The sequence below is a fragment of the Bos grunniens genome, chromosome 10 (genome assembly GCF_055505025.1).
Source record: "Bos grunniens cultivar Pamir isolate PY7600 chromosome 10, Bosgru_T2T1.0, whole genome shotgun sequence".
NCBI lineage: Eukaryota > Metazoa > Chordata > Mammalia > Artiodactyla > Bovidae > Bos > Bos grunniens.
Window position 1 is genome coordinate 29,223,172 of NC_141174.1, and position 15,772 is coordinate 29,238,943.

The 15,772-nt window shown below is 43.0% G+C and overlaps 1 protein-coding gene across 1 annotated transcript in view; it reads right to left on the bottom strand.

Annotated features, from left to right (window-relative positions):
* Positions 1-15,772, bottom strand: part of SYT16 (synaptotagmin 16) — a 156,707-nt gene that overhangs the window by 25,253 nt on the left and 115,682 nt on the right. Inside the window, exons 4-6 of the mRNA XM_086320364.1 lie at positions 14,022-14,278; positions 7,499-7,939; positions 3,800-3,989 (exon numbers count right to left, since the gene is read on the bottom strand). Of these exons, the coding sequence (XP_086176490.1) occupies positions 3,800-3,989; positions 7,499-7,939; positions 14,022-14,278 (888 nt within the window). The remainder of the gene's footprint in view (positions 1-3,799; positions 3,990-7,498; positions 7,940-14,021; positions 14,279-15,772) is intronic.

The window sequence follows — 15,772 nt, forward strand, 5'->3', positions numbered from 1 at the left end:
AATATGTCCATCACCCCAGAATACTCCCTCATGTCCATGCCCAGTCATCTTGATACCAATACCAATCCTGAAGCAACCACTCCTCTGCTTTTTTTTCACTATATGTTTAAACAAATTTTGCCTGTTTTAGAATTTCATATAAATGGAATCATCCAGTAGGTACTTGGTATGTTCTTGAAATTCCTCCATGTTGTTGAATGCCTCCGTTAATTTCATTCATTTTTATTGCTGAATAGTATTCTACTATAGAAACATATCTTAATCTATTTATTCAATTATGAGGACATAAGGGCTCTTTGCCATTTTTGTACACTATAATAAAGCTGCTATAAACCTTCTAATGAAAGTCTCTTTTTTTAACTTATGGACGAATGCCCAAGAATAGAACTGCTGGATTTTCAGTGCATGTTCAGCTGTATGAGATACTGCCAGGCCTTCTCCCAAGGCTGTTATTCCATTTTACACTCCCACCAAGAATGTATTTGCCACATCCTCACCAACATTTGGGGGAATCAGTCTTTTTAATTTTAACCATTCTGGGGTGGGGAGGTGTGGTAGACACTCATCTTTAGGGATGCTCCCACCAGCTCCTTCCCACTAGAGCTAAACCTGCCTCTCACTGAGCTTTCTCCCCCAGGGATCTGGGGAGAGGAGCATACATCTGGTGGCTCATTTCTTCTAAGGCCCAAAAAGAGAAAGGTAACTGCATCTATTATTAGTCCACCTCTCCTCTATCTTGCTTAGAAAGAAAAGTTTAAAATATCAGAACAGTCATCTAGCTGGATCAAGTTGGCAAATTCAGTTATCTTTTGGCTGACAAAATACTTTGATACAAAAGATCCTCACTTCAAAATCCTAGCCTTTGTCTCTTTCCATCAAGATTTAGCACCTTCAGCATTCTATAGAAGTTCCTAGTCATCAGGCTCAACTTCTTTTTCTTTGGACTTCCTTAAGAACCATTCTTTACATTATCAATGCCACCCTGCAAGGCAGGATTGATGACCCCTTTCTACAGAGGAGGTCACTGCCACTGAGCTGAGGGTCTCAAGCACAGGATTTGTGACCTTCACACACGTTTCTACCCACGCCTCCCTCCCAGCAGGCAGCTCCCTCGGGGTAGACTCTGACGCAGGGTCCTGGGACACCCCCTGCCCTCTGTCCACTTTCACCATGGAGATGAGTGCAATTGGCAGTGTCCCCATTCCCCACTCCAGGCCCATTCATTTCCCAGCTTGCATCCTGTCCTCTTCTCCCTCTCTTTCTTCCAGTGCTGCTCAGTTACCTCATAAAACTCTTGTTCCCTCATCCTTTCTCTCTCTTTTTCTCTTCCATATGGGAACTCGAACTGTACCCTAAGCTTGTCTGATGACTGCCAAAGTCCTGCTAGTGGCATAAAGAAGTGAGACATAATGAAAGACCAACATCATCAACATCTCAAGCCCTTGAAAGTACCAAGAGGTCCCTTTTAGAATCTCCACAAAAGAACCTTCTACTTTCTCAGTCCCTCCTAATTAAACTGGCTTTTCCTTAAGTACCAGCATTTCATGTAAACAAAAAACTTTTGTCTTCACTATTGGGTTTCTGTTTTAATTACTAGCATCACAGCAACATTGTCTTCTATTACTTTGGTCGCAAAGATACAGCACGTCAGTTACATTTTCAGTTACACTGCATCACTATTCTATGTAAAACCATGTAGTAAATGCCAATATGACTTAAACTTCTGGAAGGAAATCAATTTCAAAATGAGGACTTGCCTTGTTTTCCTACTCAGTTTTAAATATTTGTTATAATAGTTTCCTTTTTGGTATATTTTCTTTTATAAAGAAATGTGGAAACATACCTCAGCACCATTCTCAAAGCACAGTTTTACATGTAATATCCCTACCTGAAAAGTATATATTATTATGATCCCATTTTACAAATAAGAAAACAGAGTCAAAAAAATTCAGTAACTCACAGCTAGCAAGTGGCAAAAACCTTAGTTTGGCATCCTCCAGTTGATACTTTCTTAGCCACAACACTGTCCTTCTCTCCTGTATTGCCTGGAACCTCTCAGCATGCAAATTAAAGCCTCCCAATGATTGTGTGGTCCATCTCCCCCATCATTCTCTGCAGCTGCACCATCTTCTTCCCCCCAAATTGTTCAGATCTCACCAAATCTCAGAAGACAGGAAAGTGAAGTGAAGTCACTCAGTTGTGTCCGACTCTTTGCGACCCCATGGACTGTAGCCTACCAGGCTTCTCAGTCCATGGAATTTTCCCAGTAAGAGTACTGGAGTGGGTTGCCATTTCCTTCTCCAGGAAAAGAGACCAGCAAAAGTTCTACAGGGAAAGCAGTAAATCTAGATCTTTAGTAAATCCAGAGCTATTTTTTAAAAGCTATATCTAGAAAGGAGAGCCTATCCATGCAATTAATAATCAATATGTACTATGGATTTTAAATAGCTCTTACATGATTCTGAGCCTTGATACAGAATATGGTTTATGCCCCTGGTTTCTTTTGTTACCCAGACTGTTGCGCTTTCCTTACTAACTTGCTCTAATGGCTTTAATACAGACTGACTAACAAGATACTACTGAACAGAGACATTATGGGTGGTGGCACAGTTAGAGACTAAAAGGAGTGAGAGTCCAGATTTGATTGTAGGAGCTGACCTTTTCCACCAGCTTGGCTGGCTCTCCACCTAGTGCTGACAGGTGAGGCCAGAGTCCATTGGCTCATGCAGTCTGTGGAGAACAGGCTCACTCACACTCTACCCTACCCCCATCTATTTTACCTTCTTGGACTCAAAAGCCTGGAATTTCAACATTTCCCTGACTCAGCATTTCCCAGACTCTCTTGCAGCTAGAATTCTAGATATAAATTAGATTCCTCTAATTAGATGTGATTGCATGAGATCCAGCAGACAGTAGTGAGGCAGAAACCATCTTCCCACCCTTTATTAAGCTGTTTCTGCTAATGAGCAAGATCATTAAATGTGAGCTGATTTTTCAGCAGCATTATTCCAAGGTTCAGTTGCTAGTTTCTTGGGTACTGAGAGGCAGTTCGGGCGGTTGGCAGCAGCAACACTTTTATTCTGGCTTCCTGAGCCCTGGACAGCCACTATGGGGTATGTTTTGAGTTGCTCTTTCCAGGGGGTAATCTCAGAAGGTTCCCTAGTGAGTCAGGCCTGGATTGCCCATGTCTTCTTACTCCACCTCCTCTGCCATCAACAACATAACCACTCACATTTCTTGCATGCTCACTATGTGTCAGGCACTATGCTAAATGTTCTACATAAATCATTTTATTTAAGCCCCAAAACAACACATGAGGAAGGTATTCTTACTATTCCTTTGTTCCAGATGAGTTTGCTGAGGTTCAGAAAGAGAGGTAAAATGTATAGGATCAGAGCAAAGCTACCAAGTAAATGAGCAGAGCTGGAGTTAGATCCCAAGTCTGCCTGGCTCCAAAGACTGAACCCTGCCTCTTTAAAGTATTTGAAGGCCTGGGACTATTAGCAGATTTTAATTGTTCATACATGTTATGCTGCTGAAAAGACATCATTCTTTTCCCTTTAATACACTCACAGAGGCCAGCCTGTTTTGTATCAAGATTCATCCAGGTATCAGAGAAGCCTTCAATTTAATTAAATAGAAAAGTATTTGAAAAATCCAGAGGTATCATTTGGTAAAAATTGTCTAAATCACACCAAGATCATTTTTATTCACAAGTTACAGAAATGAGATGAAAGCAGACACAACCTTTTGCCTGCCTCTGGGAGGACCAGAGCTGGGGGTGTAGGCGTGAACTTACCAGGTGCTCTGTTCACAGCGAGGTTTCGGAAATGGCTGCCTTTGATCATCTCCACGGATAATCGCCCCGTTGTGGCATTGTATGACAGCCCCACCAACAGTTCTGGCGCCCCTCCATGCGACAGCGACTGCGTGGATGAACCACTATCACTGTGAGACACTGCAGATGGGCTGAGCGGAGACTCTCCACTCTGGAGGGGAAGAACAACAAAGCATCCATTGGCCCGGCTGCACGCCTCTCCCATACAGAAAGCCGGTATGTGTGGCGAAATTGTGGCCCCAACCTCCACTGCTGCCAAAGATTACTAAGGGCGCACTCGGTGTGAATGATAATAGGGCCTGGGGAGCGCAGTCCTGGATGGGATTCCCTGCATTATTAGCTGACATATCTGTTTCAAGCGCTGTCTCCATTCACCCTCTCCTCTCCAAAGACAAAATGGACAAAGATGTTATTACTAGTGTAAATCAAACCCAGAAAGATACATGGAGAGCTAAGAAGACATTTACTATAGACCCAAATTCCCTCCTGTGCAATTTGTGCTTAAATGCTTCACATCCACCCCAGGCATGAGTTCAGCTTCTGTTTTCTGCAGCTTCTTGAGGAATGCAGCAATATAGGAGGCATTTTGTCTTCACCAGAAAAGAAATGACCGCTGGCTGCCTACCACCCCATAGAACATTTGGCCCCCAGTTCTGCTTTTTAAGGTTGTCAGGAATACAGCAAATGCTACATTTTTTTTTCTTCCTATGGAAATGAATTCTATTGAACAGGAGCACTTTTACAACTGCTTAGTAAGGAAGTTGACACAAGGACTGTGTGTCTTAGAAACCTTAGGCACCAGCGGAGCCCACACTTTCTGTCATATATTCGTGTATTGCTTCTCCAAAGCATCTGCCCCTGTGCACCAGACATGCCGGGAGGAGGAGAGCAAAGATCAGGACACTGACTCTCACCCAAGAAGCAGCAGTGGGAATGGGCTCTGCGGGCCAGCAAGCCAGCCTCCTAGAGCCACCACCTCCTCCATCAGAAACATGTGCATCAGACTGTGACAAGCTAGAGGGGCGGAATAGGGTGGGTGATGGGAGGAAGGTCCAAGAGGGAGGGATTCATGTTGATGTATGGTGGAAACCAACAGGACATTGTAAAGCAACTATCCTCCAATTAAAAATAAATTTTAGAAAAAGAAACATGTGCATTGGACTCTGCTCAAATCTTTCTTCTCAAAATCTGAAATTGTTTCCTAAAATTTCTCATCAGGAACCTCGATAAATAAATGCACTGAAAGAAATCAAATATTTCTTAACATCTTAGGAAACTACCCTATTTAAAAGCCACAGGATCCCTATAGAGCCCACAGAGGTTTTCATAGAACATAATTTATAAACTTGGAGAAGGAAATAACAACCCACTCCAGTATTCTTGCCACAACAGAGGAGCCTGTTGGGCTACGATCCAAAGGGTTGCAAAGAGTCGGACACTACTGAAGCAATTTAGCACACACAATTTATGAACTACAGGGCAAGGCAGTTTTAAGAGATACCTTATAGTCCCTGCTGTCTGGATGATGACGATCCCACAAGGAGATACTTGCTTAGTTTGGGGTGAGGGCCACCCCGTCCCCTGGGCTTGTGCAGAAGTGTCCACTGTGACACCCGTCACTGCACAGCTTACCTCTCCCCTCAAATCCTCAGCCTTATATTATAAACCCCTCAGTCTGTCACAGTGCATTGTCCAGTGCTTAGCTGATAATCACGCTCAACAAGTAACAGGTAAATGGGAGGATTTTTACTTCAAGGTTCTTTCACACAGCTCATTTCCCCTACTCAGCTCTGTGCCCCCAGCACAAAGCACAGGGTCCGACACAGAGTTACAGGGATGGGAGCATCCCTGTCTCCATGCTTTATGATGCAGGACTCCTCTGAAGTCCCATGACTTCTGTTCCCCAGGATTTAAGACACACTCTACTCTGAGCTTAGGGAAAAAAGAGGGATTTGAACAGAGACAAGAGAGGGAAGCCTGATGTGCTGCAGTTCATGAGGTCTCAGAGAGTCAGCCATGACTTAGTGACTGAACCACAACAATAAAGATGTGATCTAGTTTATGTCTTAAAGTCTCCTTCTGGTCCCCAAGCTAGAAATAGTTTATAGGGGACAAAGGTGGAAGCTGGGAGATAGGAGGAGGCCATTTCAATAATCCAGCAGAGAGTCAGGCTCTGGTTGGATTTTTAATAAAAAGCCAGTAGGATTTCAGATGGAGAGAAGTCACAAATGACTTCTAAGATTTTGGACCTGAATGCAAAGCATGAGATTGTCTTTAGCCAAGATGGGAAGACTGCAGGTAAATAGATTTGTTGCTGTTTAGTTGCTAAGACTCGTCTGACTCTTGCTACCCTATGGACTGCAGCCCACCAGGATCCTCTGTCCCTGGGATTTCCCAGGCAAGAATACTGGGATGGGTTGCCATTTCCCCCTCCGGGGATCTTCCCAACACAGAGTTCAAACCCACATCTCCTGCATTGACAGGTGGATTCTTTGCCACTGAGCAACCGGGGAAGCCCAAAATAGATTTTGTGAGGCAAAAATCAGGATTTTGAGTCTAAAGATATGAACTTTGAGACATCTATTAAAAATGTAAGTGGCTGGATCTCCCATCAGCACAGTCTGAACTCTCTGGCTCCTTTCTTCTTCCTCAGACAAGTCAAGCCCCTTCCCACCTGCTGGTGTCTACATATACCAGCCCCTCTGTCTGGAGACTCTGTCCACACGGCACCTAGGTTGGCTCCTTCAGTTCCTTGTTTTCTATGTCATACCACCACCTGAAAGATAATTTTTTGACCCTTCAAAAGAAAATACAGCCTCTGTCACCCTCTACCCTGGCTGTCTATTGTCGCCCTCCTCCACCAGGTTGTAAGGCACCACCTGTTTTGTTCACTTTGCAAGGGAATTCCCTGTTTTGTTCCTTCCTCTGCCTATGTGGCACCTGACATATAGCAGGTACTCATAAACGTTTTGGAATGAATGACTGATTGGCCCAACAGCCCAAGGTAACTACTTGATCTTTTATGTGATTTTTAGAAGGAGAGCCTCACACTGGATGATATATATATAACCCACAGGAAGAGAGAGTTACTTGTTTGTAGATATAAAAGCTGTGCTGTCTTATTTTGAAACCCAGGGACATAGAAGATGGGCATGTGGAAGAAGCCCAGTCTTATAAATGGAAGGTCTTAGAAGTGGCTGGAGTTCAGGGCTACTCTACAGCCTACTCAGGCACACTTGTTAAGAACCTCACTTTGAAAGCCCCATCTCTGAGATTCATCATCAGATGTATCTCATATATCTCTGAGATGTACACTGGGGTCAGGGCAGGGGGATGGGTGGTAGAACCACTTATCAGCTAGTGAGAAGGCCAAGAAATCTCTCGCAGTTTCCCTGTGTCCTCCTTTACTCTGCTGCTGTCATGTCCAAAAACAGATAGGGATACATCCATCAGGTTATAGGGGCTATGGGCACACACACACACAAATAAAAACCCCATTGTACCATGAAGTGCAAAGCATGGTGCGAAGGATGAGATGGGCAAAATGGAAATTAAATTAAGGGTGTCTGAATTCACAGGCTGAATATACTACATTAAGGGCTGACAATTCCAGATCCTCCAACGTAGCACGTCATTAGCAGCAGCATTTAACATACTCACACTGATATTACTTCTTGGCTCCAGAACAAGAGTCACTTTCATTTCCCCATCTTGGTGCAGGTGGCTGAGATAGAAGAGCCTCTCACCCATCATTCTCTCCCGGGTCATCTTTCGGGCAGCATACAGGCGGAAGCGGACTGCACAGGCAGCCACATCTCTGGGCTCCAGCTTGGCGAAGGTGACTTTCTCCTTGAAGATGGGGTTGGACCCTCTCTGTATGCTTGTCCTGCCCCTCTGTTTCTTTGTGGGCAGCAGCACCACGTGCACTTGCCAGGAGTTGACGCCACTTCGGTCCTTATCCGGGAGGCCCTGTGCTCTGACAATGGTCACTGTGAGCTTCTGGCTGGCAGCTCTATATTCAAAGATGACATCCAGGTCACCGCATTTTGAGATGGGCTCTGGGACCCCAGGTGGCACCTGAAAATTGGTTCCATCCTGTTCCTGTTGTGGACAGAGGGAAATATTAGAAATGGAACAATGCCTAATGCATCTTGGAGAGATGGTGCCCCTCTATGCTTCTTCAGAACCTCACACTTTTGGACTGGTAGCTTATAACCTCATACATTAAAAAGATCTGTTTCCTGGTCTCTCCATCGGACTGGGAGTTCCTTGAGGGTACAGCACCAGACATATGGTGAGCCTTCAAAGCATATGAATGCTTTTGGAATGAATGAACAAAGTTTTTACAATTTGCAAAGTGCTATCATTGAAACCAATTGAAATACTAAGTCTAAAATTAGTTAATTATGCAACTGCCAAAAGCTAACTTTTCCTTAAGTTCCCAGGAGAAATGATTCTGCCTGGGCCTGTGCTCTCTGAACCAGGAGCCCCTGCAGAGAAGGATCCTAGCAGGAGTCAGGGACAGGTGAGCCTTTAATAGATTGTCTATCTACATGGTGGAAAAGGTTTAGGATAGAGTTTCTCAAACATCCTAGTGGACTTGAATCATCTGGGAATTCTGATTCAGTAGGACCAGGAGTCAGGTCTGGGATTCTGCATTTCTCAGGTTGCAAGGAAGTCTCAGCTAGTCTCCAGTCACTCTTGGAGTAGGAAGGGTTTAGGAGGGCATCCCCTGCAGCCATTTAGCAAATACAACGCTGGGCTTGGGGACAGAACACCTGGGTTGAAATTAAAATTCAACATTGAATAGCTTTTTGGTCCTGGCCAAAAGCGTCATGCTCTCTGTACCTCAGCTGAAAAATGAGCATTAAGGTGCCCGCTTGATAGAGTGTCATTCTGAGGTTTTAATGTGCCAAATCGCTTCAGTCGTGTTTGACTCTGTATGACCCTATGGACTGTAGCCTGCCAGGCTCTTCTGTCCATGGGATTTTTCAGGCAATAATGGAGTGGGTTGCCATGTCCTCCTCCAGGGGATCTTTCTAACCCAGGAATTGAACCCATGTCTCTTATGTCTCCTACACTGGCAGGCAGGTCTTTGCCACTAGCATCACCTAGGAAGCTGTGGGAAAATACTCAGCTCAGACAAGCCTCTGTAGATATCTAGTCTCATCACTGAACTGATGCTTATTTCCAATCATGGCCCCTTGTTATGAAATATCACTTTTAGACAGCAGTTCACCTCAGCCAGTCAGATTCAATGACCTCACTGAGAAAACTGAGCTGAATCACATTTGCTATAATGAACCACCCTCGAACAAACTATTACTAATGTCAACATAATTTGATTTTTTCCTCTGAAGGCATGCCTCTTACTCGTGACTAAATTTTGGTCTGATTCTCACTGTAAATAAGAATCAATTCTTCTTTATGTAATAGAGTATCAGCTGTGCTAAGATAAAGAACTCTTGTATTTTTAGATCAATATGTACACACTGCTGTTTAAAATGGGTAACAATCAGGGTCCTGCTGTATAGCATGGGGAACTCTGCTCATGTTATACAGCAGCCTGAAAGGGAGGGAGGTTTGGGGGAGAATAGATACCTGTATATGTATGGCTGGGTCACTTGGCTGTATACCTAAAACTATTACAACATTTTTAATTGGCTATACTCCAATATAAAATTAAAAGTTTAAAAAGCAAAGAACTCTTTATTTTTAAAAAATATAATAACAGACCTCAAAAATGCATGTTCATCAACAAAACTTACCCACAGAATTCAGGTGAAAGTGCATGGTTCTCTGGAACAAGATATTGTTAGGAATCCCAAGTCTACCACATACTACCTCTAGGACACTGGGCAGTTATTTAATCCTTCCCACTTCCTGTTTTAATCAACAGTAAAATGGAGATTATACCTACTTTACAGGGTTGCTGTGAAAATTAAAGGACTTGACACCTAGTAGATGTCTAATAATTGCCCTCTCTTTTAAAACTCACGTTAGTCTACCAAGAAAACTTGGGCTCCTTGTTTAAGGGAAAATTTAGGCTTCTTACATTTTTTCCTCTGAGCATGCATTCATGTGTGAGTGTTTCTATTCAGAGGTACTTAGTTTCAAGTGATAAAAGTGGTTGCTATAGAGACTTTTGAATACAACTGACTAGTGTAGATATAATATTAGAAGCGAGTCTCCAAGGAGTTATGCCAACTCAAAAATCAAGTCACAGTATTCTGTTAAAACTCCCATCTATTTTAGCTTACCCTTGATCATCTCTACATTGCTTGCTGGACCATAAGGAATAATAGTTAACACTCACTAAAGCCCTTCCTTACACCAGGTAGCACACTAAACCCTTTATGGACACAAAGCCCATTCTTATGCACTTCAGACCTTCTTGGCCTCTTGTTCCTTCTTCCCTACAGGCTGGGCTCTAAGGAGCTTCTGTCTGGCACAAACCAACAAAGTCTTTCCTCTGTCCCACACAAGGTAACTCTCAACTCTCACTAAAGGCCTATTCGTTGATGTCAAGGCTTGGAAATTTACAGAATACTTCTTGGCACCCATGAATATAAAGTCCAGAGTATGTGGGGGGTTCATGCCCCATGCAGTAAATTTTTCTCCCCTTGGACAGATGTCCTAGGACTAATTTCTACAGTTTATTATAGTATAGTTGCACAAGATCAAGTCAGGAGTCACACTTAGTGGTAGACAACTGGATTATACACTCTCATACTGGCTCTCCCTTCCCTGTATCACTTCCCTTGCCCCTCACTCTTGATTCCTGGGACTGCATGTCCTAACAAAGTAAGCTGTACTTTTGGGAAATCCAACTAAGAAGCATTATCTTTTTAGATATGCATATTAACTTTTCATTAACCTAATAAGATAGGTTTTCAATACCCTCATTTTGGGAGCGAGTGGAATAAAGCCTTAGAATGCCTAAATAACTCATTCTTTGCCCCCAAAATCATATGCTCAGCCAAAACTACCCAAGATTTGCCAGTATTAATGCTCAAAGTCCCAAATCTCATATGAAACGATGGTGTCTACCTTCCTCCCCCACAAACCTGTCACTCTAACTACTTATATGCATAGTAAGTGTGTGAGATGAAGAGGAAATAAGATAGGAGATGGGAGGTGGAAACACACACTACTTTGAATTTCACATCCTTTTAAGCCTCTGCTCTTGATATTAGCTAACAGTTCCTAGCTTTGTCATCAATGTCAATGCCAAGGTAAAAATATCTAGTTAATGAGCATCTCCCCACTTATCTACCAGGCTCTGCATTCAGATAAGCATTCACTCCATCTGCAGCTTTGTGCTGAGGTCCTGGGGAAGGGTCTGAAATAATTGTCCTGAGAATCTTGAATCAGACACAGCTCCAGGCAACAGCCAGACTCTGGATGGGGACAATCCAAGCTATGGCTCATGAAAAATGGGCTTTGTGGTCCCTTCCTGGGTTGATCTGAGACCAAGATTTGTGAAGGCTGATATTTTCATACAAAGTAATTATTTCAACACACTCTACCTATCACCAGGCAACTAAAGGCACTCCTCAGGTGGGTACTGTTAATACAGCTAATCCATCTGACCTTCCTGCAAGGTAAAAATCTCTTCATTTTTATCCCCATTTGGCAGATTTTAATTAACTTCTCAAGGCCAATCAGTTAATCAGTGGAAAGCAGAGATGAAAAGTAGGACAGCCGCCTCCCTGTGTGCTCAAAATCACCAACCACCCTCCCATCGTTGTCCCTGCCAAGCCTTGGGTCTGCAGGAAAAAGTCAATGGCCTTTTCCAGCAGAGAAAGGCAATGCTTGCAAAAACCATCAGCCTAACAGGTAGGCACACTGCATAATCGGTTTCCTTCTGAGGCAAAATAAATGATCCCTTTGGCTCTCATATCCTGGGTTTTCCTTTAAGATGGGAACACTTGGGCCACATTGGCAAAACCCATGAAGATTTAAAGATGTTTCTATCAAACTGAAAGCTTTTCTGTTTTAACAAGATACTGTTGATGTCATCTGTGTGGCCCAAAGTAAACAACCCCACAGTGTGTTCCTGATGCCAGATACAAAGGGGAAGAGAGGCTTCTTAATACAGCTAAGAGGTAAATAAATCAATTCTTAAAAGGCGAGCTAAGCCTGCAAAAGCAGGCATTTACAGGAACTGCCTCCACACTGCATCTGAGGTTCTACTGTAGGAGCACCAAATTACAGTTTTTGTCTCAAAATAGATAGGAGGTTGAATGGAGCACACAGAGATGTCTGGGTATTTTTGGAATCTGAGAACATTTAGTGCCCTCAACACCCAGTCTTCTATTGAAGCTCCATGAGGCAGGCAAATGGGAGGTTGCCTGGAGAAAGTGATTCCAAGCCCAGTGGTACAGTTATCAAGGGGACAGACTGTCAATAGGCAGGTAAACAGTTCTGTTTTGTTTATGTGGTGAGAGAGCCAAAAAGAATCGTATTTTTAAATGTTGAATGTTAGTGTGTGGGATTTGATCTGATTCTTGGCAGTAAACCAGTAGGAAGCAGACTTTTTTTTAAATAAAATGTATACTATAGATAGCTTTGAGGGTCTCTATATGAAGGCTTTCTTTTAACCAGCCACAAACCACGTATCTGAGTTGCCATCCCTGGACTTCAGCAATACTCTACACAGAGTACACATATCCCTGTGTCATTTCCTTATGCTTTCTCTATGTGCTCCAGTACCTTAACAGTCAGGCTTTGAAACATAATTTTCTGTGATTTTTTTTTTCTCCTCCTTGACGAGCATTTGGTGTGTATGACAGTCCAGGTTCTAATAAGAGATTCATCCTGTTTATTTTCTCAGGCAGACTGATGCTAACAAAATCCATCTACCCTTCTCCTTCCTCTATTCACACAAATTTGTATATAACTACATGAGTTATTTTATCAACATTAATTTCAAAGTAGGTATTAGACATATTAAATATTAGAATATTTAATATCTCTTAAAGTCATGCAAGGAGATCAAACCAGTCAATCCTAAAGGAAATCAACCCTGAATATTAAATGGAAGGACTGATGCTGAAGCTCCAATACTTTGGTCCTGATGCCAAGAGCCGACTCATGGAAAAGACCCTGATGCTGGCAAAGATTGAAGGCAAAAGAGAAGAGGGCAGCAGAGGATGAGATGAGATGGTTAGATAGTATCAGTGACTCAATGAACATGAATCTGAGCAATCCTCCAGTCATACTTCTGGATGCTTAGGCATATTTGGGAGTAAGTTTCAACTGGAAAAGAAATTAGGCAATGTATATTTTATCAGAGATTTATCCAAAAAGCAAAGTCAATGGACAGAGAGACATGACTGACTAAGGCCATCTCCTAGAACTTCAGCTCAATTTGGACCTAATAAATATGTTCATACTGTAAGATCTTCATCATAACACCTTGTATAATTTCATTTGCAGGGCCACTGTATTTTTCATTTCATTCCCAAATAATTCTCATATTCAAAAATTCATAATTTAAGATTTGGTATAAAAAAATAGAGAGAGACTCCATTTAATTGAAACTATGAAGGAAATAATCCAGCCTCCCTATGCTAAGTCACTTCAGTCGTGTCTGACTCTGTGCAACCCCATAGACGGCAGCCCACCAGGCTCCCCTGCCCCTGGGATTCTCCAGGCAAGAACACTGGAGTGGGTTGCCATTTCCTTCTCCAATGCATGAAAGTGAAAAGTGAAAGTGAAGTCATTCAGTCGTGTCTGACTCTTAGCGACCCCATGGACTACAGCCTACTAGGCTCCTCTGTCCATGGGATTTTCCAGGCAAGAGTACTGGAGTAGGGTGCCATTGCCTTCTCCGAATCCAGCCTCCCTAAAGAACTAAAAACTCCTTTATATAAAAAAAGAAGTCTGATCATTGCTGGGTTCAATCTGCCACCAATGCTTCATTTTCCATTTTGATAGATTTCACTTATATATGATTTTTTTAGTGGCACACATAGGAACTGGGACTTGGTTATCTAAATAAAAAATACATTTCCATTAAAGGCTGTTTAGGTGTTTGTTTTTCAAAGCAATGCTTCCTTTTTGGAAAAATTTTCTTCTTAAAGGGAGTGGAGAAAAGGAGGAGAAGAACGGGGAGGAGAAGGGGAACAACGAACCAGGGGGCAGACAATATTCAAGCAAGGAAAAACAAACAACTTGCCTCTGGACTCCACACAGAGGAGCTGTCAGTAGCATAGGAATCTTCGAATCCCCGGTTATTAAAAGCTGTCTCCATCTCCAGGCTGCCCTCTGTGGACTGCCGGCTGAGGCTATGGACCATGCTGGTCTCTCCAGGAGGTACACCATGGTGCCTGGTGCCCCCCAGCTCACAAGTGGACTGTGAGTGGGCAGAGATGGGATCATCTTCGCCATAAGACAGATTCTCAGAATAAGTCAGTTGGCTGGCTCCATCCAAACCTAAATTTGCAAAAAGGAAATTCTTTCAAATGTATTATCATGTTTCATCTTTTTGTCTAGAGAAAATGGGCAATAGCAACTACCCCAATCAAGTTTGCTAAAACAAAACCCATTAAATAACATCTGCTGAAACACACTTTCATCTATATGGTGGATAAACTTGGCCCATAAAACCAAAACCCATTAGTTCATTATATAGGATACAAGAAGACTGAATGCTTTATGATAATATGAGCGTATTTAGGATGTACATTATGTTAGAAGGATAAAATAAGTCCACTCTTCACAACTCCATGAACTATAACCCACTAGCCTCCTCTGTCCATGGAATCTTCCAGGCAAGAATCCTGGAGTGGGTTGTCATTTCCTCCTCCAGGGGATCTTCTGAACCCAGTGATCAAATCCACATGTCTTGTATCTCTTGCATTGGCAGGCAGATTCTTTACCACTAATGCCACTAGTGCCACCTGGGAAGCCCCTGGATTCAGAGGATCTGGGTTTAAAATCCAAGTTCTGTATTAAGAACTTGAACAATTTTTGAACTGTCTTAACCTTTGTTTCCTTGTCTATGTGTGTTTGCTTACTCAATCATGTTCGACTCTTTGTAACCCCATGGACCATAGCCCACCAGGCTCCTCTGTCCATGGAATTCTCCAGGCAAGAATACTGGAATGGGTTGCTATTTCCTCCTCCAAGGGATCTTCCCACCCAGGGATCAAACCCAAGTCTCCCGAATCTCCTGCATTGCAAGCAGGTTCTTTAACCACTGAGTCATTGGGAAAACCCGTCAGAAATTCACTGTGAACATGTGAAATAATATCTGTCTAGCAACCACCAGCCTTTCCATAAATATTAGCCTTGCTTACCTGTCTGGCCTCATCCAGCCCAGCAAAGCCCACTCAGTACTACCACCAAACTTGTAGACATCTGTGGTCTCATCGGCCATGAAAACACCAGCTGTATGTTTTTGTTCACAGCAGTCTTCAAGCCCTCACTCCTCTCCTTTCCTTCTTGTCCATCTGAAGTCCCGACAACTCCCAAATCTTCCCTGACTCGTTTAGACTCAGAGTCTTTCTCAGCCCTTAGTGTCATTCTCTTCTCTCTCAGTGCTCCCTTACCCTGTTCATCCCCTTCCTCTTCCTTGACAACCAGGCTACCCTCAGATAATAAGGAAAAACTGGCAGGGTCTTCCTGTTCTTCCTAAGCAATAGCTTTCACCCTAAATTGCCTCCCACATCCAGAAAGTAGCCAAAGATGTCTTTTCTCTTTGGCCTCTACTCTTCTCCAGTGTCCCCTACTCCCAGGATGATGGAAAATTAGAGATATAGACAGGATTCGTGAGGATGACAAACTCAGCTCCTATTTACACACTGTATAATAACAGTTGTTCCCACCATTGGTCTAAAAATCTGAGCTAGAACATAAGGTCCTTGAAGCTGCTAAGCAACATCCATATACTGCAGTCTTGTCCATGAAAACAACAGTTGTGTATTT